This window comes from Cryptomeria japonica, chromosome 10, assembly GCF_030272615.1.
Source record: "Cryptomeria japonica chromosome 10, Sugi_1.0, whole genome shotgun sequence".
NCBI classification, from domain to species: Eukaryota; Viridiplantae; Streptophyta; class Pinopsida; order Cupressales; family Cupressaceae; genus Cryptomeria; species Cryptomeria japonica.
The window spans coordinates 511,841,765-511,866,080 of NC_081414.1; the positions used below are offsets into that span (position 1 = coordinate 511,841,765).

The window sequence follows — 24,316 nt, forward strand, 5'->3', positions numbered from 1 at the left end:
TGTCCATATGATCCAAACTTTGGAGGTACTTAGATGATAACACTGATCAGTTTTTTCATTCCAAATCGGTTGTGTAAGGCAATGTAGGGCACATGTAAGAGAATAGCAATGCTCTAATAGCAAACTACAGTTGAACCTTCAACTCGTTAAAAAACCTATTAATTAAAACTGGGAGAGGCATCCAAAAATTTATTATGATCCAACCTTGCTGAAAAATCAAATGCTTACTCTCTAAGCATGCTTATGGGTAACTATTGATTTGGCAATCTCTCAAGTGGAGTTGGAAAATTGCAAAGATTGAGAACACCCAAGCTCGATTAAATGGGTATGTCTATAAAAGACTAATCGGTAAAAATAATTTCCAAAAGCTAATACTACAATGGAAGGTTACAAACTCGGGCAAGTTGCCCATCAAATGTCCATATCATGACTTGAATTGAATAGTTAAGAATTAAATACATTAAAATGGAGCATAAAGTATGTAAATTAAACACATAGCAGGACAACAGAACCTTGGATAGAATGACAATCATCTGCCTTGTGTCCCATTGCTCAGTCCACAAAGTTAAACATCTCAATCAACCTGAACCATAATTGCCGAAAATAAATATGTAAAAGCCACCACATTCAAAACTACTAAGAAATGCCTTGCTTTAATTAAGTATCTTTATAACAAGAAATATCCATAGCTAAAACATAGAAATATAATATCGGCCTATAGCCATGCCATCACATAGGTTAGTCTATCCCTAAAATTATTGAAATGATTTATGGAACAATTAGATTCCTGTTAAGAGCGGGGAAGAAGAATCCTGTCCATCAATCGAACACTTTGAAACCTCGAGAACAGTAGGCTGCTGCTCAAAGCAGCTCTGAGCATCTTCACTAAATATGTTCGGTGTTAATTTCTGCACCTCTTCCTGAGTATATATCAGTATTTTGCAGACTATATTACAGAATTCCCTGCAGACAGTGCAACAGGAAACAATATAATTACAAGATGGAACAAGATAGAGACTCCTAATGCCAGTAAGAAGAAATCAATGATATCTTCAAAGCTCAATGATCATGTGATGCATAAAAATTTGCATTTAAAACCTCAAATACACTAGTGTGAATTCGAGGTATTGCCTATATAAAACAAGATGACATATAAATTGCTCTCCACTCATCTCTGACAAGGGTACTTACTTCCAGGGATCATCTCCAACAAGCATCATATCACCTTCATTATCCGTGTAAACAACATGCCATCCCTTTTCAGGGCAGCTTAATAAACCATCCATGCTGAAAAGGTGCTCTAGTTCATGAATCAGCTCATCATACCCATGAAGTTTTGACAGGTCAACTGCCCTTCCTACAGGATTCCCTTGTTTATGAACCTGTATCAGGAACGTCACACTTTAGCACTGTGAACTAGCCTCTTGAGTATCTAAGGAGAAATAGGTAAATAAGAGCTTACTTTTGTACAACTGCGCCCATAAGCTTGAATTGAATTTTTAACTTTGGTAACAGAAGATATTTCTTGATCTGAGGCTCTGGGAGTTTCTTGATGACCGCATGACTCTTGTACCGTTTTCTCTAGATGGTCATGGTCTTTGGAATGCATTGCGTGGAAAGGCGCATTATCCAATGATACATGTGAACCATCTGAACTAACATCTTTAGGAACTCTACCATTGAAAGCATCATCTTCACAAGCAGAAACCTTAGGCAAGGAAAATCCAAAGAGTTTGCAATTCTGCTCTCCTTTCACTTTGCTCCTGTTTTGTTTCTGAGAATGAGATATTTCTAAAGCAAGCTTCTCTCGCTCAAATGAGAACTGCCTCGGTGCCCTTAAAGGATACTCTGAAGAAAAATTTGCTTCCCTTGAAGCACCTTCAGTGTCCTCTGACAAGCAAGGAGAACTTGAGGAAGCATGCTGCCGAGCTTCCATTTTGGGAACAGCAGTTTGTGATGAACTTTGACCAGAAGAACAAGGTTGCCAGAACTCCCAGCATAAATCACTTTTTTGACAAGCACCTATCACAGATTTTGGAGATGATAAAGAAAGCTTCATTTCTGAATTGTTTACTTGAGGTAACTTAAGAGAGGAGGAAGGCAAAGAATACAGTGCAGTCGGAACTACTGCATTTGAAGGAAGTGAAATGGCATTGTCTCTGCCTTGTGCAATGTATCTTTGATGTTGCTGAGTTGCATCTGGTCTTTCTGCAAATGGGCAATCTAAGGAGCGCATAGCTTCAAATCCATATAGCCCCCCGGATTTCTGTTTTTCATAGTATAAATCTGAAGAGGAAACACGAGATCTTCCAGACGGAGGCCAGATTTCATGTCCAGTCCTCCTTGATCCTCCAGAGAATTCCCTTGCATCATCCAGTGCCTTATAATCCCAAACTTGACATTTCGTCAAATCCTTTCCATCACCTCTAAAAGGGACTGTTAGAGGTGAAATTTCTTGACCTTGCAAGACCTTTTGGAATCTTGAAGATTCTCCAAAGTCTGATAAACCATCCCCATCTGCAAAAGGAAAAGCAATATCACTATTAAATGAATTCCTGATAAACATTAAAATTTTAAATCCATTTAGTAAAGGTTTTTTGCAATCCAAAAAGTGCACCCGGGATAGGCAAATCTGTTGATGCTGATGGAAAACTTGTCCTAAGTCTTTTGATTCTTGGACCAGGCAGATTCAACCCTGTTGTGGAATTAAATGGCTCAATTTCCCAAGGAGACACTCTTTCCTGCCTTTCATGTGCCGCATGTTCATCCCACCTAACCTATATAAAAACAATAAAAGTAGGGAGATATTCATGAAATGGTCATAATATACTTTTCAAGAGCATTTTCCTTAAGCATCAGTAGTGAAAATTGTCAAGACCTATTTGCATGTCATATAAATAACTCGAGAGATAACAAACCAGCAGAATTTATGTGTGGAAGATGTTTGTTAATGTGATCTAATTTGATAAGAAACATGTTGAAACAAGATGAAAAGGATGTATACCTCTAAGCTAAGTCACAGGATACGGCGATTTTCATGGATGAGGTTCGAATTTAATCGAATTTCAAACTTCTATAAAAAAAAACGAATTTAATCGAATTTCCTCTATAAAGCACTGCTATCCACCTCTAAACACAACTCAGCTGGTCGTGGGTATTCTTTGTATATGCTTTGTATCTATTGGGTCATGGGTGTCTGCAACTGCTGGGTTGCCCTCGGATTTTCTTCCAACAATAAACAAAATTATAGAAGGCGAATTTTATCCGAATTTTTTTTCGAATTTTTCCCTTGTCGAATTTCATCCGAATTTCATGGCTGTCGAATTCGAATTCGAATTCGAACCTTGTGACTTAGCCTCTAAGTATCGATAGGGTAAATCTAAACATTGGTTACAGACATCTATAGCACTGAATCTTATATATGAATGTGGGAGTTCATTGAAAAAGGGACAATGTGAAGATAGTTATATAGAAATAAAAGTTACGAGGTTTGAGATCTTTGCATAGGATTCCAATTTATTTCAGAGGCTTGAGGTCCATTACCAGTTTTCCATATTAGTCATTTGGCATACATCTATTTGCTGAAGAAAAGTTGATAGAGTTTGAAAACAAATTGATTGAAAAGTTAAACTGAAAAATAGGGAAGACAGAAGTTTCTGATTTTCAATTTCATTATTGATTCATGTTATATGTTCTTTATTATAGCCACAGCTTTTTTATTTTGGGCTTGAATATGTATCCAATGATTGCATGTGGCAGAATGTTGACCAAATGCAAACCTCAGTCAGCACAAGGAATCAGAATAGCCGGATCGGCCCACGCCTCTACCCACATTCCCAAAAAAGAAAAAACAATACATCTCAGATATGCATCGGATACAGGTATAATACATCTCACATATGCGTCGGATACCATAACCACATGCTCAAAAAATGCTAATTTTCCAGCTGTGTCAGATATTGTGGGATTTGATTTTTAAGAAGTTTGATGTGAGCCTTCCTAAACTTAATTTAAAAAAACTTCATTCGTATAATTTTTTCTTTTTCTATTTCAGCCAGCCATTTTTTTGGGTCTTCTTCCAGCACAACTGGACTATTTTTTTTGTGTTCTAATTTTTACAGATATAAAAAATTCATTGTTTATAATTTAATATTTATATTATGTTGCTTACAGCCTTAGACATTAGACATTTATAGAAATCAAAATTTATTCTTTACATATAACTAAAATTTCTTACACTTATTCTTTACTAAATTATTAATATTTAAATTTTAATATTTATTGTAATTAATATTTACTTATTTCATTATTGTTTTTAATTTTTTTATTAACATTAAAGAAGTAAATGTGAAAATGAATATTTATTTTTAAGCTTAGAATATTATTTAATATTTAGATTTTTATATTAAAATTTTTTATTTTTAATATATTTAGATAATTTTATTTTTTAATTTATATTTAAATTTACTTTATTTTAATGAAGATTTAAATGACATTATTGTTAATTTTATTATAGGTCCTGGTTTGTATTTTTTTTTGTATAATGTAAATTGATAAATCAACTTATAATTGTTTATATAGCAATTATGTGTCCATATTGTTTTTTAAGTAATGAAAATCTCCTCTACTAACTTAGAAAATTGTGTTAAAAATATGTGAATGTGTGTTTCTATTAATGTCCTATCCCGCCGTATCCATATTGGGGATCTTCAAAAAATGGCCTTACGAATATCTGTATCCATATCCGTGTGCAAGGAATCAATTGCAATTAGCAAGACCCTGGTTGAAATGTTTAAGAAGTCCATTTTTCCAGTAGGTGCAACCTCAGTTGCAACATATCGGGCCTGGAGAAGGAACAGGGACAACTAGCAGAAAACAAAGAATAAGATGCTAAGCTCAAACAGAGAACCCTAGCTTGTTGATTCATGGGCCTCTGGCCCACTAAACATGCCTTATGGACATAGATTAAATAATCTTGAAAGACTCTTGGCAATGTCAACGTCATTTTTGGCTCTAGTGGATATTTATTTCTTCTTTTGGTTTGGGGGATGAACATTTGCACTCTTCAAAGGTGGTCCTAAATAAAATTGATGATTCCATAGATATCCCAAAATATTTCTTGTTCGGGTTGCTCTGAGAAAGGTATGCCTGTAATCAATACTTGCTCAAGAATAATGACAAAACCATTGCCCAGTTCATCTGCATGGCTAATGTGTCATAAAAGCAGTTTTATGTCTCTTCTGCAAGAGTTTGTGATCTCTTGGACCTGACCAAGCTGTTTCCTTGTAACATCATCTTTGTAATATTTCAGATAATGGCATTAAATCTCTACCCAAAAACAAATGACTTGAAGCTATTCACAATAACCTTGTTGCTCAGACAATTAACCTAGAGTGAATATGCAATAAGCGTAACTCAGCTATTCTATTCAAAAAAGTGTATACAATATTTGAAATGACATTGCATTTATAGAAAATACAAGGAGCTGAAAATGACAACTCACTCTTCAAGAAGCACAACTCCAAGGGAATTAGGTGACTCCAAAGAAAACATGTGTAACATCTATGAAGTGAGACTCACTCTCCAAAAAAGAGCCATAACTAAAAAGTAAACAAAATTCCTAAGCATATTATAAGGTGTAATAAATCCATACGTGTAATAAATGTTTGACTACACCAACCCCCCTACTTAAGCACAACTTGGGTGACTAACATCATCTTGTAAGATTTCAGATAATTGCATGAAATCTCTACTCAAAACAAATGCTTGAATCTATTCACAAACAACCTTGTTGCTCAAAGAATTAAGATAAGACTCAATATACAATAAACAAAAATCAGCTATTATGTTCAAAAAGGTGTGTACAATATTTATAATCACAACGCATTTATAGAAAATGCAAGGAGATGAAAATGACAACTCTCTTCAAGAAGCACAACTCCTAAGGAAAGAGATGACTCCAAAAAACAAGTGTAACATTTATAAAATGAGATTCACTCTTCAAAAGAGAAGCATAGCTAAACCTATATAAACAAATTACCTAAGCATAACCTAAGGTGTAATAAATCCATAATTATGTGTACTAAATGCATAACTACACCAACACCCCTTAAGCACAACTTATGTGAATAAAATGGTTACTAACAAAATAGTATCAGGTTAGGTGCTCATCTATAAAATAATAATCCCTCCCGACGAGAGAGATAGCCCCCTAAAGAAGAGAGGAAGCTATCACCCCCAGGTGTAGCATCCCACACCCTCAGCAATCTACACTAGAACTAGATGAAGATGGACAATACTAGATGATAAAGAATTCTACTTGCATCGAATAGCATTCCTTCCCTTAGGAAGAGACATGGTTGAACATGCACACTAATAGTGTCCCCACTCTAGAAGAGTATATGATGGAAAAAAAAATAGAGAGTTTAGAACAAGTTCAAGTTACTCTTTAAAATATGGTGACGAATACATCCTAAACATAATCTATGACAAAGTTGCCATCAAAGAGTAACTATAAATGGAGATGGTGTCATGCTCCCCACCCCCCCCACATAAGAAAACAAGGATAACATAATAAATAATAACCAGATAGATCGCCCTTATAAGGAAAGCAAAGGAATTAATCATTTATTGGTCGGCTTTTCCTTGAGAGATATTAATCTTTGGTGGTGGAAATTATTATATGAAGCAACCTTTGTTATCCTTAACTACAGCGATTTCAAGTGAAAGGACAGTGGTTACAAGTGAAAGGGCAGCGGTTGCAAGTGAAAAGGACAGCAGATTGCAAGTGAAGGGCAGCGATTGGTGTCTTTTCAGGACTGAAGGTTGTGTCCCTTCCCATCATGAAGAATATAAAAGAGAGAAAGCAGCAATGGTGGAAGGCATCACACAAGATCAGTAATTCAGAGATCCGAATAGAATTCAGAAATAAAGCAGCCATTTTGTATTTAGCAGAGTGTGTTATGCAACATGGTGGAATCTATTGTTTATTATGAAATCTTTTATGAATCTTTCATTTACTTATTGAATATCCAAGGAACATTAATAATTATTTTATTAATTTCCATAAAGCAATCATATTAGGAAACAGACAACGAAACATGATTGGGAGATGCAGGAGTACGGGTCCCCTCAATTAAGTAGACCACCCATTGAGTTGGATTACTTGTGGGCCAAGTGGTAGGATTGACTTGATTGGTCATTCAACACTCTAGGGCTTAGTTGAGGAGGATAGTCTCCCAGCGCCCTACTGTGCTTTCCCCTTAAGTTTCTAATATGGTTGGTTATTAGGAATCAGCTATAGTGTGCATGTTTACGATAAGAGTCTTCATTATTATTTTGTTTAATGTTAACAGATTATTTTCCTAAATTCAATTACTATTGTGTAATTTAGTGAAAGAATACTCTTGTGAATAAATTGTGTTATTGTTATTGTTATTTTGGGGCAAATTTCAGGTATATCCCAAAAGGGGACATTACAGATGGATCATCCCAAAGAGTATTGAATGTCCCCTTGTTGAAATAGGATTTATTAATTAATAATAATAATAAATTAAAATATAAAAGAATAAATATAAAATTTAATATAATTTAAATTTAGTTTAGTTTAAAGAATGGTCAAAAGGCATGAAATGAAAAGTTGTGACTCCCTCAAACATGAGATATAAAAGGGAGAGAAGAGAACTTCATTTGGGTAGAAAAGGGAGTAAGGAAGAAAGAAGGGAGCAAAGGAATTAAGGAAGCATTTATGGGAAGAAGATAAAGAAGTGACTCTTTCAAAGGGGCAGCAATGATGAAGGGTTGTGACTCTTTCCAAGGGTGGTAACTGTGAAAGGTTGTGACCATTATGAAGAGGTGTGGCTCTCCCTCATATTGGAGGATATAAAGGGGAGAAGTTTTCATCTGAGAAGGAAGGATCCATGGAATAGAACAAAATATCTAAAGGATCCATGGATTATTTTCCTAAATTCAATTACTATTGTGTAATTTAGTGAAAGAATACTCTTGTAAATAAACTGTGTTATTGTTATTGTTATTTTTGGGCAAATTTTAGGTATATCCCAAAAGGGGACATTATAGATGGATCATCCCAAAAGGTATGTAATGTCCCCTTGTTGAAATAGGATTTATTAATAAATAATAGTAATAAATTAGAATTTAGTTAAGTTTAATGAATGGTCAAAAGGCGTGAAATGAAAAGTTGCGACTCCCTCAAACATGAGATATAAAAGGGAGAGAAGAGAATTTCATTTGGAGAGAAAAGGGATGAAGGAAGAAAGAAGGGAGCAAAGGAATTAAGGAAGCATTTATGGGAAGAAGATAAGGAAGTGACTCTTTCAAAGGGGCAGCAATGATGAAGGGTTGTGACTCTTTCAAAGGGTGGTAACTATGAAAGGTTGTGACCCATATTAGCTCAAGTTTCCGGGACAGGGACAGCAGGGGACGGTGGGACAAGTTTCCGGGACGACAAATTTTTTTGCCAATTTTGGGGACGGCAGGGGGATGGCAAAGGGTACGGCTATATAAAATATAGGGGAAATTTAAAATATATAGGGAAATTTAAATGTTCAAATGACATGTATATATACATTATATTAATATGAAAACATGGATAAAACAGCTATACGTACATTATAGAACCTTAACATACCACATTTGTGTTCAGAATTCATTGTCAATACTCAATATGCATTCATAATTCAGAATTCATTGTCAATACTCAATGTGCATTCATAATTGAAAATTCATTGTCGATATGCCAGCAATTGTTTGCATGTAGTTCATTGTTTCTTTCTAATTGGAGGATATTTTGATAGTCTTCCATTACTATTATGACCTAGAACCGCTTCTTTATGCACTACAAAGTTTTGGGTGTTTGTGAAATTCATTACCAAGTTGTTATTCATATTTCTGAGTGCTTTTGTCTATGATTCAGACCTGTTTACCTTTCATATCAGTGAAAAGTCCAATATTGCAGACCTGCAACCACTTTTTAATTCACTACCGAGTTCTAAGTGTTTGTGAGATTTATTGCCAGGCTGCTGCTCATTATTTCTAAGTGCTTTTGGAAAAGGTTCAGATATGTTTACCTGTCATATTAGTGGAAATCCAATTTTACAGACCTATAATAAAATTAAAAAATGTTCTTTTTGAGCATTTGAGTCTTTTTTTTTTTAAATGTGCTAGGAAACCCCGGGACGGTTAGGGGACATCATAGATGTCCCCAACCATGTTGGGGACGACGGGACATCCCCTTTGAGAATCACTTCCCCAACCATATTGGGGACGGGGGGAAGTCCCTTTTGAGAATCACTATCGTCCCCAAGTTTCCGAGACATTTATGGTGGGGGGCGTCCCCTAGCCATCCCCAAGTCCCCGAAATGTCCGCGATACGAGGACAGGGGATTTTAGCCCGGGGATGCATCCCTAGGTAACATAGGTTGAGACCATTATGAAGAGGTGTGACTCTCCCTCACATTGGAGGATATAAAGGGGAGAAGTTTTCATTTGAGAAGGAAGGGATCCATGGAATAGAACAAAATATCTTAAGCATTAAAAGCAGATTTAGGAGCAGACCTAAATTAGAATTATAAAAAAATTTGGAAGAATTGAAGGAAAAGAAGAGGAAACATTAAATCAATAACCAAAGATCAGACCTGATGGAATAGAAAGGATTTTCATACACACATATCTATGAGCATAGACAGCAGATCGGATTGATATAAACAGCAGATCTGTGCATTTACAAGGTGCTTGGGCAAAAATATAGGAATATCCCATTAGGGGACATTATGGAGTAATGTACACCACAATAGGACGGTCTGCAGTAGGCACCCTTGATGTTTCCACTCAAAAAACAGGATTTACAAGGCAAGATGGATCATGAGAACTCTCCTCAACAAAAGAATAATGTCCTCCAAGAAGTGGGGACAATCATCAAATTGAGATTCTACAAATAGGCAACCAATGTTGCACAAGTAGGAATTCCAACAAAGGTGGCTTTTGATGTGAGACTACAAAGAAATGTCAATAGACGTGTTGATGTGTTTTTTATGCACATACGAACACAGAATAAAATACCAAAGTATTTTACCCTCTCTTGAACAAAATCACCTTCTATGCTAAGATCACTAGAAGTTCATATAATGATTCCAAGGTTTCTACGGTTAGTTCTTGACATGTGGATAACTCAATGGCTTGATGTGATAATGTTGTTTTCACTTGGGGACTTACATAATTGTTCAATATGGAGACTTCTCATGAATCGGATTTGGAATAGGAATGCCGATGACTTAGGATTTTGCAATTCAGCTCTTGGTCTAATCTAACAAAGATTTCTACAAAAGAGCAAAAGGAATAGGGTTTAGGAATTATATTCTAAAGCTGAAAGCAAATTCTAATCTAAATTTCTAATCTAACGTGGAGGAATTGAGAACCTCAAATGCACACAACACTTAAACAAAAATCACTATCAAGTCGAACAATGATTTGTATTCAAATTTGCAGCATATACTGACAATTCTCAAAAATCTCTCTTACAAATGAGAGGCAATGAAGTTTATTAGAGCCTCAAATGAAATGGATAGCCAAGATTTAACCAAAATCAAGGGCCAAGATCATGCCAACAATGCCCTAAAGTTGCCCTAATTAGGGTTTACATCAAAAACAGAGCCACCAACATATGGCTCAACGAAATAATGCCTAATCATCAAATAGGGAATCTTCTAGAAGATTCTGGTCTGCATCTCTTTCTCTCACAGCATATTCCAAGAATCTAGCCAATACAGAATCTAACCTCCATGGAAATGCTAGGCAAAGCATCTTGTTGCACATCAATCACATCCAATGCATCGGAACAAGCATCTAAAGTGTTCTCCCAATCTGGCATAAGCTTCTGCGAATTATGGACATGAATCAGCAAGGAAACCAAATCATCTATCTGATTCTTCTTCAAAGAATCCAACTTATTGAAGTACATGAACTTCATTTTATCTCTCAACTCTGCTAAGTGTAGACCGCTGGCATCATTGACGTCCACTCCCAATAACTCCTCAATAGATGTAAGGATCTTTGATTGTATATCTTAAATTGATCCTTTCATCTCTACACAATCCATGCGTGTGCTCATATATGGATTTCTTCATGGCCAATGAACAATACCAACCACAGAAATCATATTTGTCTCCATCATGCACAACTCCTTCCCTGATCAATGTGGACATAGCAATCCTCTTCAAAACTCTGAGGCATGGAATAGTCCTCTATTAAATAGGCTGGAACTCATCCCAAACTCCCTCCAAATGTTGTATCCTGAATATAAGCATCGTTGTCGTATCAAATGCTTGGACAAACTGAGTAAGGAAATCATCCACCTGTCTTTTCACATCTACAATTCATTTTCCCAATTCTGAGAGTGTAGCCCTCGCTGCCTCATAATCAGTATGAAGTACACGATCAAGTGCAATAGGGGAAACAAAGGCACGAATCTCGCGCCTTATCCCTAAAATATACTCCCTAAGTCTGATATTCTCTTCTTTATACTTCTCTTTCTCTTCAATCTCCCTATCCACCCTTGCATTGATAAAACCCGAACTGTATCATTGAGTTCCTGGAACTCTTGTTCTTTTGTAGTTCGTCCAAGGGGAACTGAAGTGATCTGGAAATCCATAGGAGTAGTTGCATCCATAGTCACATCACCACATGTGCAATCCGCATTCCAATTTCATCTCTAGCCACGTGTGAAAGTATCTCATCCCTCCTAGGCTCTTTTTCCTGATTGCTCCTAGCTAGGTAGTCATCAATATCATCAATGGGTTGCGCCTCTATCATCTTCTTACTTTTCTCCATGCTCTTCATTAGCCAATTAGGAATAGCAGTCATCTCCATCCCGTCATTGTTGCAAGGTGTGCGCCCTTGGTCTCCTTGTGTTGTGCAGCGCTCAGGTTTGTGAAATGGCTAAACCGCCTCTTGTGGATTCTATTACTTTAGTGGTTGTATCGAGCATTAACAGGTCTATCTTTTGGTGCAACGGCAACTGCACTTGTAACAGCTTCTCCTTCTGGATGAAATCAAATTCCATAAGTTGTCTCACCACCTCCAATAGGATCATCCTGTCTGTCGGATACCTAGGAAGCTTGTAAGGTTCGGATTGGAATCCCAGAATCATTAGGTATGTGAAAGTGGGAAACAGTATGTACCATGATCCATATTGTTCAATCAATTATGTTGCCTCCTTGGACAACCTTTTGTGGATTCCGCCTTGCAACATCCTCGTAATATGCATGGTGAATGCATATCATTCACCCTCCTGTAATCTTCAATTTTATACATGCTCAACTATGGATAGCATTCATAGCTTCTGTATTGCCCTTGTCCATTCCCGACTTCACCTCTGCATATCAATCCCTTGTATGTGACAAATCGTGCAAGTATATACACAAGGCAAGAAGTCATGGCGAATGAATTGGATCTTTGCACATTTTTCAACTGGAAATCCAGATTGTCTTTGATGATTTTTGACCAATTGATCATCGTTCCTCTCAAACAATCCTGGATAAAATAGAACATCCATCCTTCTTATAATGAACCTTGTGGCATACCCATCACTCGGTTCAATAAGAATAACAAATCGCTATATTCCTCCTTCAAACTCGTGCACACGAGTGTCTTGGATGCCTTGGAATGATGAGGCCTTGGCTCAATCATCCACTCTTTTTTACAGCGGTCTTGCATGTGTCTGCCTTCGATTTATACTTCACCTCATACTCATCCTTTGTCCTATCATTCCAAACGCTTTGGCAATAGCGTCCTCAGCAAGGTAGGCAATAGCGTCCTCAGCAAGGTAGGCAATGGTCACCCCTTCGAGAGTCTTGATCATTCTGGAGAGAGGATCGTAATGCCTTGCGCATTCCAAGATCAACTCGCTGCACTGTATGGATTGTGGAAATCCGGTGGCATGATAGATACCACTCCTTATGATATTCACATAGGTAGGAGAGGGAATCTGGTTCCTTGTTCCCTACATCCTTTGCCGCATCTGCTCCATATTCAGGAAGTGCATATTCGTGTTTGTGATCCCCTTCCATCTGGATGACAACTTGGATTCCGGATAGAATCCCTCTTGGACAATCTTCAATTGCTCCTTCCGAACTCCAATTCTAAATTTCGACATTGTACCTGTATGAAGCTGGAATTCAATAACTTCGGAAAATTCATCCAGATAGCTATTTTCAGAATTAGATAAGTTCTGATTTTAATTATTTGAACACTTTGTAGGAATGGAAATCAAGAATGTCATCTACATTCTAACGAATTCCGAAAATAGAACATAAATTGATAAGAATAGGATTAAAACCCTCATAAAACCTCTAGAAATCATAATTTTCAAACTTAACTAAGTCTGAAGACAATAGCATACTCAGAAAATTTATCAAAATTAAGGTTCAAAGGAGTATACCAAATCTGGAAACGTCTTAGGAAAGGTGTGAAAAGTCTGATTTTCAATTAGAAAATGTCTGAAGACACCCTTCCAAGCTTACTAATGGCTGCCAATAAGTTTGAAGACAACCTGCAACACCTAAAATCGATCACTTAAACAATGTTGCAGCCATGTAGAATGCAAATGTATGATGAAAACAATCTTCCCAAGGTCAAAACAATCAAATCCGGGCAACAATGGAGGGCTGATAAAAGAAAATCAGTCTGAAGACAAGTCTGAAAAATGAGGTTTCAGACTTACCAGCACCTCAAACAATGATGATAAACCCAGAAAATGACAATAAAATGTCTTCTCAATGAAGTCGCCCAAATAAGAAGGTGGCTGGAAATGAAGTTCAAGTCTGAGGACATCCTATAACAATGGTGTATCAGACCTGCAACATCAATGGTGACCTCTGAAAATGCCCTTAAAACTCCCCAAAATAGTCTTCAACCAAAATCGCCTTAGTGTGGATAACTAGCAGGTGAAAGGTAAGTCTGAAAATTGTGTTTCCAGCCAACAATGGAGGTCTGACCACCTTCAGCAATGGAGGAAAATGCAGGTCTGAAACAAATCACAGCAAACTCCTAGCAATGGCGCCTCTCAAATACAAATGTGTCACTCCAAAATGGAGGGAAATTCCACTAAACAAAAATCGCCTAGCTACAGGAGTGGCGCCACCCAAGGAAAAATCGCCCAAGTATGAAAATCGCCCTCTAAACTTGCTCCAATGGCCCTCAAAAAATATTGCCCAAGTCCGATTGGGAAGAAAGTGATCTTCAATCTGCAAACTTCAGCTCCAACGGTGTCATAATGACACTTCACAAAAAAATCGCCTAGCTAGAAAAGTCACCCAAATCAGCCACTTAGACACAACATTCAACAAATATAATAATATTTTAATGCTGGCCACCCTCTTTTAAACTTGTTTTCACTTTGAGTTTTCACCACACAAGCAATGTGGGATAAAACTTTGCTTTTATAGCTTGCCTAGGAAAATCGACTTGCTTCTAGAAAGTATTTTTTATTTAATTATTGTTGCAAGTCATTAATTAATTGTTTTTTATTTTTAAATAATCATTAGTCATTGCAAAAACAATTAAATTTGGGGCCCACTTGTTAATATTTTCAAAAATTTAACCAACTTTGACCCCTGGGGGAAAATTGCCCCACATTTGGATTAAAAAAATCCAAATAGAACTTATTAAATTATTAAAACTTGCATTGTGGGGAAAAATCGCCCCTCTTTGGGATAAAAATCCCAATCAAAATTCATCACATCTGCACAAAAATGTCTCCAAAGGAAAATCGCCATCCATCTGGAATCAAAATTCAATTCATTTTAATCACTTAAGTCTCAAAAATCACCTTGGGGGAAAATCAACCCCTATCTAGATGGTCATCCAGATCAAAATCCCATTAAAATTGCCTTGGGGAAATTCCCCCTGCATCAGGAACAGTTATCTGCATAAAAATCCTTAAAATTTGATCATTAACTGCCCTTGTGGAAAATCGATATGCATCAGGAACATGAATTTCAAAGTCATTTGCACTCCAGAGGAAACAGGTGGGTCATCAGGAGGATTTCCCAACACTTAGTCAAATTTTACCTTCCCTAGTGGAAAATCGCCCTCCATCAGGAATCTGAATGGGGGAGAAATGGGATCCATCGGAAATCTAGTGGAAATTCATATCCCATCAGGATTTTGAGTGGGGGAAAAGCACCCCCCATCAGGAATTTTGACGTTTAGACCCTTAAACATGGATTTTCATCAGGAATTTAACGATTTAACCACTCAAAATCATCTAGACACTTCAAATTTTCAATAAAACTCATCGGGACTTAAGCGAATTCACCAAAATTTGAGCGAGACAAAAGAAATTTCATCAGGATAAAGTGCAAGTTTAACTTGAATTGCCTCCTGGGAGCGAGAAAACAACCCTAAAGGACCTTAAAATTCTCAAACACTAAAATATCACCGACTTGAACGTTTAAAACTCGTCTACACTTGGACAAAATTTAGGATCTCCACAAGATCTAACATTTTACACACTTGATCCTATACAAATTTACAAAACCCTAATAGCAATTAGGCATGATCACATTTCAAAACTTCAGACTCGGACACTAAAAGCTCAAAATTACCAGCCATGCTACCAAAACCCTAGGACGCGGAAAGCCAAAAGAGGGGTCCCCTGTAATGTCCCCTATTTATCAAGTGCTTTAATTATGGTTTTTTTATTTTTGTTCTTAGGTTAAGGGTTTAGGGAAATACCTTAGCCCCTGCTGTAGATAACCTGCAAAAACAAGGTCAGAAAGATACATACAAATTACATAAAGAAATAACCACGTAAAGACTATATGCAGAAATGACTAAGTAGAGCATAAAAGAGACTTATATAATAGAATCAGTGATAATTTATGATCGAGACAACCTCAATACTGTATGCTATCATACAGGGTTGATAGGGTGTCTTGTTTAATTATTCAAGCATGATCATGTGGTGTGTCTTATACAACAGTTCCCCTACTCATTAAGGTCATGTAGGGTGTCTTATATAACAGTTCCCCTACTCATTAAGGTCAGGTAGGGTGCCTTATATAACAGTTCCCCTACTTGTTATGATCATGTAGGGTGTCTTATGTAACAGTTCCCCTACTTGTTATGATCACGTAGGGTGTCATTTGTAACAGTTCCCCTACTCAGTATGATCATGTAGGGTCCCTTATACAGCAGTTCCCCTACCTAATATAATCATGTAGGGTGCCTTATACAGCAGTTCCCCCTAGTATTATGCCAAAACTAGACTTATGTACACATATATATTCAAAATATTAAGATACAGAATTTTAATTATTATCTATCTCAAATATTTACCAATGCTGTTATGTACAACCAGTATATATATGTAATATTATTGCTCAGAAAGTCTTTACCAGAAAGATGCCTTTTCCCCTAGTATTATTATGTGGATATGAGCAAGCTCCAAAGCTTCGATTCTGATTTCTCCAGATCTGTAAACTCTATATTAATATTACCATTAAATTCTGCATAAAAACATTATCAGGCTTCATATATTAAGCATACATATTAAGCACATCCCCATGCATACCACCAAGAACAAAGATGGTACATGTCTGTAACTTAGTAACAGTTCTGATCTGATCTGATCAATGGTGATCTCTCTAGATGCTTTTGATTCCTTTCCTTTACATCTTTCAACGTGAGGGAGAGGTCACACCTCTTCATCATTTATACCCTTTGGCAAGAGACACACCCTTTCACCATTGGAAGAGTGCAACTCTTCAGTATTTCTGTCCTTTGAAAGGGACACAACCTTTCACAATTAGATCTGCACTTCTTATTTAAATCAGATCTGCACTTCTGATTCCCAAATTATCCCCTCTCAAATGAGGTTCTCTTCTCCCTTTTATATCTCATTGTTGAGGGAGTCACAATTTTTCCTTCCATGTTTTTTGACCATTCATTAACTTAATTAAATTTAATTAATTATATTTTTTTATATTTTTATTTTTTTTATTTTTTTTTATTCTTTTGTATTTTAATTTTATTATTATTGTTATTATTAAATTATATTTCAAAGTAGGGACATTACATCCCCGTTTGCAATGGGGCGATGTGTTAAAAGGTCACAACAAGATGCAAAACCAATTATATCACCAACATATTTAATTAAGTTGCACGTGAATCATCATGCTCTACGTCATCATCATCAAGAAAATTAGTATCATCAAATAGTGTGTCATCCATGGAAACATCAAGCATGGTGTCACCAAATAGTTGCAAAAGGGTCCACCAAATAACATAGGGGCACTTGGTGTCATCAATGCAATGACAAAATTCCATGGAAAGTAATAGACAAAGGTAACCAAAAACAATCTCAAATCTGATGAGCAACTAAGCATGCTTACTCAATTGATTGGAGGCGAAGTTTGTCCTAAAAGATACAAATGGAGACCTTGTTAACTAAAAAGGGACTATATATGCACTCTCTAGGAGCAATAGTTAATTTCATCCAATTGGATTGTAAGAAATGATTGTCATTTCACATGTGAATATGAATGCATACCAAAAATAGTAGCAAGGTGTGCCTAGCATTGCACACACAATATGAATGACACTCAAAGGCCTTCAAGATGCATCCCCCAAAATTTGGCCTTATATACCCAATGATTTTGATCTTGGATATTACATTTTGTAAATCAAAACAAGTTGAAACTATATTTTTCAAACACAATTACAACAAAATGAAAGCACTAATGTGAAGTACAAGATATATAATGCACCTTCGAAAGATAACACTCAAAAAAGGAGTTTGTGCATGCAAAAACAAAACTCTAAAAGGTCCCAAAACAAGAATGACCCATCAGATGTCTAATTAAACTAGTCGTCCATGAAGTCCATCCCCTAGGAAATCCAATCCTTTTCAAGGCGAGGTCATTCTCGAGACACAGACACTTTGAGAAAATGTCCCCCTACAACCCACCACTTATTAGAGGACCTCTCCCTCAAAGAGGGAACATTTACAAGGCATCCTTCTATATTAGGGACTACAAGGAGATTGAGATATCCCCAACATGCTCGGGGGACTCAATCATTTATCCTAAATACACCACAAACACCCAAGCATCCCTTGTTTCATTCAGCTCAAAAAGTGCATTTTAAAAAATTCCTCTAATAATATTGTTTCCGTGAAGCCTACACAAAGTGTACGTTGTCTCCAAAACTTGAGAAGCAACCATAGCTACTAGAGAAGACCAAGACTCTACCTCAAGAGGCAAAGAGGAACCTTCAAAGAGAGAGACACCTTGAAATAAGGGAGGAGAAAAGGAGACTTTACCCTTTCCAATAGACACGAAGAAGAAAAGGAGAGATTACATTCCACCTCACTCACCATTAGTTGGGCCTAAGAAGGAGAAATGCTAGGAGGTGGGAAATCAAGGAAGGTATGCCAAAGGTAAATAGTCCATCCTTTGTTTCAATTATGTGAAGGAAATACATGTTGCACACGAATATAGATATCTTGTTTTTCCTACTTGTAGTGACCTTTTTCACACATAACCCCATTGCAAATGGGGACCCTCCCTTTTTCCTGCTTTCTAGGGGTTTTGTTAGTGTCCCGTGGCCTTCCGCTTCAGTTTTGCTCAGTTTTGTCAAGTTTTGAACGGTTTTAGTCTTAAGGATTGAAAGTCAATTTTTGCAAACCAAGTGATAATAGAGTCTGGACACCGTCAAAGTGCCCAGAAACGCCAAAGGACGAAGAACGCAATTGATTTGAGCGAATTCAGACAACTTTCTATTTTTGAAAAGTTTGTTTTTTGCTTTTTCCTATTTTTTAGGAAGTTTCGTTTTTGGTTTTCTTGGCTCGATCTCCGGGATGGCTATTTTTAGAAAGTTTTCCCTATTTTTTAGGGATGTCTGTTTTTTGCTTTTTCCGAGTAGGGACCTAGGGTTTGCACTGGTTCCACTGGCCTGCATCGATCGCAATCAAAAATTTTCAAGCTTTGACGCAAAAAGCTAAGTTCCTACATTTTAGGGGTCATGGCGCTCCGAATGGGTTACCTGAGTACGGGTTTCAAATATCATGTTAATCTGGCTAAAATTGAAGAAGTTATCAAATTTTGAAGTTTTTTTTGAGTATTTCTCTAAGTCTAGCTAATCATGTTTGGTGTCTAATGTTATGTCAGGAACTCCAAAACTCTGCCCCATGATGGAGACTCACAAAGTCCGCCCAAGTAATGTGGCATGAAGCTAGTAAAGTCCGCCCTCCAAGATTTCCAAAACCTTCTCAAAGTGCGCCCAAGCAACTCCGCCCATGACGAAGGTCCAAGTAGGCAAGAAAGTCCGCCCAAGATGATGAGTGAGGGTGCCTAACTCCAAAAAGTCCGCCTTGTCAAAGTTGAAGGAAGTTTCTAAGTGTTTGGAGGTCATAGCCATGGTGCCAGGAAGCAAAAAGTCCGCCCTCCTAAGATCATGGATCAAATAAGGTCCACCTTGCAATGAAAGATTAAGGTTTCTCAAGTTTCTCAAAGTCCACCCTAGGGGTGAGTCCAAAGCAAAAGCATAATCATGTTCCTCTTGAAGTCCGCCTCGAGGCAAAGTGTCATCAACCCCTCCAAAGTCCGCCCTAAGGTGAGATAAGAAGCAAGTAAAAAGTGCATAAGTACATAAGTCTCACAAAGTCCGCCTAAGGAGATGGTAAGTGGTGTGTGAACATGAGAAAGTCCGCCCTCCTACAAAGACCAAGTGCATAAGGCAAGGAAAGTCTGCCCCATGATGGAGAACAAGACTCACAAAGTCCGCCATGTGCAAGAAGGAGAGAAGCCATTCAAGTCCGCCCTTGGTCAAAGAATATGGTGCATAGGAGGAACAAAGTCCGCCTTGAAGGTGATGGCAATGGGTCATGAAGAGATGAACAAAGTCTGCCCTCCTTGGTTCTTGGAGTTAAGAAAGTCCGCCTAACCTGCAGGTCTATAGTGCTTAACTTCAGCAAAGTCCGCCCTGCTGCAAATGAAAGGTTTAAAGATGACAAACTCCGCCCTCAAGCAATGAGCCATAAAGATGGATGAAGTCCGCCCAAGGTGGTGAATATAAGATGGTGCCCAACTCTCAAAAAGTCCACCCTACATCAGCATGTGATGGTTCCCAACCTTTAAAAAAGTCCGCCCAAGGTGATAAATGATGGTTCCCAACACTCAGAAGTCCACCTTATCTTTGATAAAGGTTGAAATAAGTCCAACAAAGTCCGCCTTAGAGTGTGAAGCAATAACAAGAATGGCGCACAAGTCTCCTCAACCCCGCCCAAAGAGAAAGGTCATGAATGTTGCAAAGTCCGCCTTGGAGCTGTTAGGAAAGGTTTTGAAGTCCGCCCTACCTCAAGTGCAAACAGAAACAAACTTCATGAAGTCCACCCAAGTGAATGAGAATAACATGGTATCAAGGAAGTCTGCCCTTGATCAACGTTTTGGATGATGGCTAAACGCGATGAGTGTCTGAAAAGCTGAACTTTAGATCACATCAATTCATATTTGTGAGGAGTTGTCCAGATCTTTTTACCCTCCTCCCGTGCAACATAAATTGGTAGTTGAAGGCGGGATCATCGCAAAAAGCACAAATGGAGTTCCAAGCCAAATTTAGAATTGAAGACAAGTCCACGAGCAAGGTTTGTCCAAGCATAAAGATGGCCAAAATTTGGCTAAGTATGGGAAAAAAGCTATTATGACGAAGGCCTAGAGGAATTCTTCTCCGAATTCAAGGCACGTGAAAGAATCTCAAGGCATCAAGAAAGAAAAGTTCTCAGACTTGGTGAAGATATGGAAAAGTTAAATAAATTTCCAACTTCTTGAAGGATTTCATCTCCTGAAGAAATTAAAAAAAAAAAAGCTCCCAATCAAAATCAGATGACGACAAGAAGAATCGAATTTCCATACTTAGGCGATCTCTTCACACAAATTGGAGAATTCAGAAAAGACATCCAACACACTGAGGTGGCGCCTCGTCATCTTCCAACCAGTCAAATTGTTCCAAGTCAACATGTCCAGGTTCAATGAACCTGACTTATCCGGAAGCTTCTAGAAGGGCTCACTTCATGATGCAACAACCTTCTATTTTCATTGTTGGTTCATATTTAGCAAGGACAAGTGTCCCCAAATGTAATTTTCTCATTGGTTGAGGGACAGTTAGTTTTGGGAAACCCTAAATAGGGTTTTATCTTTCAATTTGAGCCCTTGATCACTGTTTGATCTCAGTCGTTCATTGTTTTCTGGAAAACTATATAAGGCTACCTCCTCTCATTTGGAGAGTGTGAGGTTTTTGATATATTGTTGCGTGAAGGTCATTTTTCAAATAATACATTGCATGTGCGCTTTCTCTTAAGGCTTTGTAATCTCTGCTATTTGAGTGATTAGCATGGTTTCAATTTCCTCAACACGTTAAGTAGAAGTTAATTTAGATTTGCTTTCAAAGTTGTTAGAATTGAATGAAGGATTTGATAAGTATTAATTAACGGTGTATCTCTGCTCATACTTTTGGTGATTGGATGATTTCCATTTCACTGTGCAAAGTTAGTCTGAGCCTATCACCTGTGTATGCCAAAATTTCGATCATAAGCACAACTCGTTGAAGATTGCACCCGCTTTGTGTAGTTGTCCTTAGTGTGGCGAAGCAAAGTGTGGTTTCCCGAGAACACCCAGTTAATACCGTCTCCAGAATTCGTAGGTTTAGATCAGCTTTCTTAACCCTATCCCCTTTTTCCCCTTTTTGAAAGTCTAAATCTCAGAAAATCCAAAAAAAGAGAGAGCCTGAAATTGACAAATTTATCTAAGTCCAGAAGCTTGAAAGACATTCGTAAACGTAAGTCCCCCTTGAGATTTTCAGCATACACTACCCAAGTAGCTGTCCCACTAAAGTCGCTTGTTCGCACATATAGACCTTGGAATAAGCAGTGATTTTTCAAGAGAGGATAGAATACCTTTGGGTATCTTATTCTAATTTTTGGTAGATGATAAAACAGACACCAACACTACCATTTGCAGGAGAAGTAGCCATAGCAGGATAATGTACAAAACAATCACCATTAAGAAGCTCATGTCCCGTAGCAAAGATAATCCGAAAAGAAGCCACTCTCCCAGACAAAAGGAAGACAAAGGTCAGCACATGCTCAAAGGAGGATAGAAGCTGATTAATTTGAGTCTGTAAATTGTACAACTATTGTTCTCATTGCAAAATTGAAGGGCATTGGGATGGCAAGCATCATGGACTCCATACAAACCTTCACCCAAAACATGGCAAAAGCAAGAATAAGCAACCACTAGGAAAAGGGGAAAAGAAGCTTACCAAAACACCAAGATCAAGGAGAGAAAAACTCACATACAACTTCACCAGCATTGAATGGTAGGGGGTTGTCATTTGGTTTTTGGATAGAACACTTATTTGATTTCCAAAGGAGAAAAGGGTGAGCTTATTTCATTTGTATGGGCATGCGAGTAGCACTCCAAGAATTTCCTATGAATCTAATCATGTTCTAGATGCTAACTCCACTTGTAAAGAAACCAAGAAGGATTATTCACTCACCATAAGTGAGCCTGAAGAGCATATCCACTTGGAAGGCAAGGAGGGACGAAAAGAAAAAGTGGATCAATTTCAGCCTTCACTTTTTTTCGTCAATAATTGTCAAGTGGGGTTGCTTGGTTGCTTAAGGCTGTATGTCTTCTATCAAAAAACCAGAAAACTGCAGTATCATGGACAGCAGCATGGACATTTTCCAACATTGTAAGTATGTGTATCTTTCCAGACAATGTTGTCATTGTAAAATTTAATTTGTTTCACTTCTTGTATGATATAGCAAGGAAGGGAAACCAACACCTTTTGTATGGTCAAGTGAGGGAAACACTCAATTTGTCATGGATGAGCATGGAATGAAATGCAACCACTTGGAAATGGCAAGTGACAGCTGCAGAATATTCACCACTTGTGTAGCAAGTATGGTGGAAAATGTAGAGCGCTCCAAGAGATAAAACTTTAAGTAGCATGAGCTTGGGAATCCACTTCCAGGAAGAAAAATAGAATAAAAGTGATGAATCACATAGCCAACATTACTATTTCTGCACAAAATCTCAAAGCAGTTGTAGCATCTGCATACTTGTAGGATTCATATAATTTCAGTTGCCGTAACATGCCCAATTGCATTTCAAAAAAAACTACAAACATTATCATGCAATTGATTGTTGAAGGAGTTGGTATAGAATGCTCCATACCATGCAAGAATTTTCTATGCAGATAGCCATCCAGATCAAAGAGTTCAAACGAAAGCACAAGAGAGACCCAACATGGGATAATAATTCTATTCTATCAAACAATGCAAGTATACAATATGATTTGTGAATCAGATTACAATGAGAAACCCATGTATATGTAAGCAAGGGTGAGACATAGGACAACAAAGATTATGAGATGTGTCCTAATCTTATGACTTGACACGCAAAAAGCAAATGACCTAAATAAACTTAAGTAGACTAGCGTGAAAGGACCTGAGAGGGAAACATGTTAAGTAATATATCCCATCCACATCAACAGCCCCCCTAAGTGCTTCTTGGGGAGAATGAGAAAAGATGCAATGATGGATCCTGGCTACAAGGCTTGACAAAGTACCCATGTACAATATGATGCCCCTCAAAAGATGAGGAGAAAACCTATAACCCCTTCCCCCCACTCAAAAAAGTGAGAAAGATAAAACCCTATGCAAAGAAAAACTCCCTCTCAAAATAGAGAATAAGAGAGACCATGCCAACCCCCTCAAGTAACCCCCTAGGCCAAAGGTAGATGCTCAATACTAGATGCTAAAAATGGTCCATGATTATCGAATGTTCCTCCCCTTGGGAAGAGACAAGGCCAAAGGCATATGTAGATCCTCTCATTCCTAAAAGGAATATGAGGGAAGAAAGATCAAGATATAGGATGTCTCAAAAGTTGCTCAGGTGTCGCCATGTCAGCGTCAAGAGGTGCCAAAATCAAATCATGAGTCTCAAACCTAACTGAAAAAAGTGACAATCAAGAACCTAGTGGAAATAAATGTAGAACAAGATCCAAAGGTGACTATAAATCCTCTAAATGCTGCTCAAGAATCTCCAAACCAATAACAGACTGTGACAAATGCTAATAAGATGAATCAAGTACACCATAGATTTTCGTACAATAACCATGGATGTATGATGATCACCTGACCGATGAGAATTTGGTAGTCTTACATAAAGTGTCAATATGAATGATGATTGAGTCCGATATATGTACTCGAGAATATTTGCAAAATCTAGCACTA

At 37.5% G+C, this 24,316-nt stretch overlaps 1 protein-coding gene across 2 annotated transcripts in view; it reads right to left on the reverse strand.

The window, feature by feature from the left end:
• Positions 1-634: 634 nt before the first annotated feature.
• LOC131079884 (auxin response factor 4) overlaps positions 635-24,316 on the reverse strand; it is a 70,095-nt gene continuing 46,413 nt past the window's right edge. For both annotated transcript variants that reach the window (XM_058017926.2, XM_058017927.2), the window contains exons 10-13: positions 2,618-2,777; positions 1,463-2,517; positions 1,192-1,382; positions 635-963 (exon numbers count right to left, since the gene is read on the reverse strand). In XM_058017926.2, coding sequence (XP_057873909.2) covers positions 780-963; positions 1,192-1,382; positions 1,463-2,517; positions 2,618-2,777 — 1,590 coding nt within the window. In that variant the 3' untranslated portion in view covers positions 635-779. The remainder of the gene's footprint in view (positions 964-1,191; positions 1,383-1,462; positions 2,518-2,617; positions 2,778-24,316) is intronic.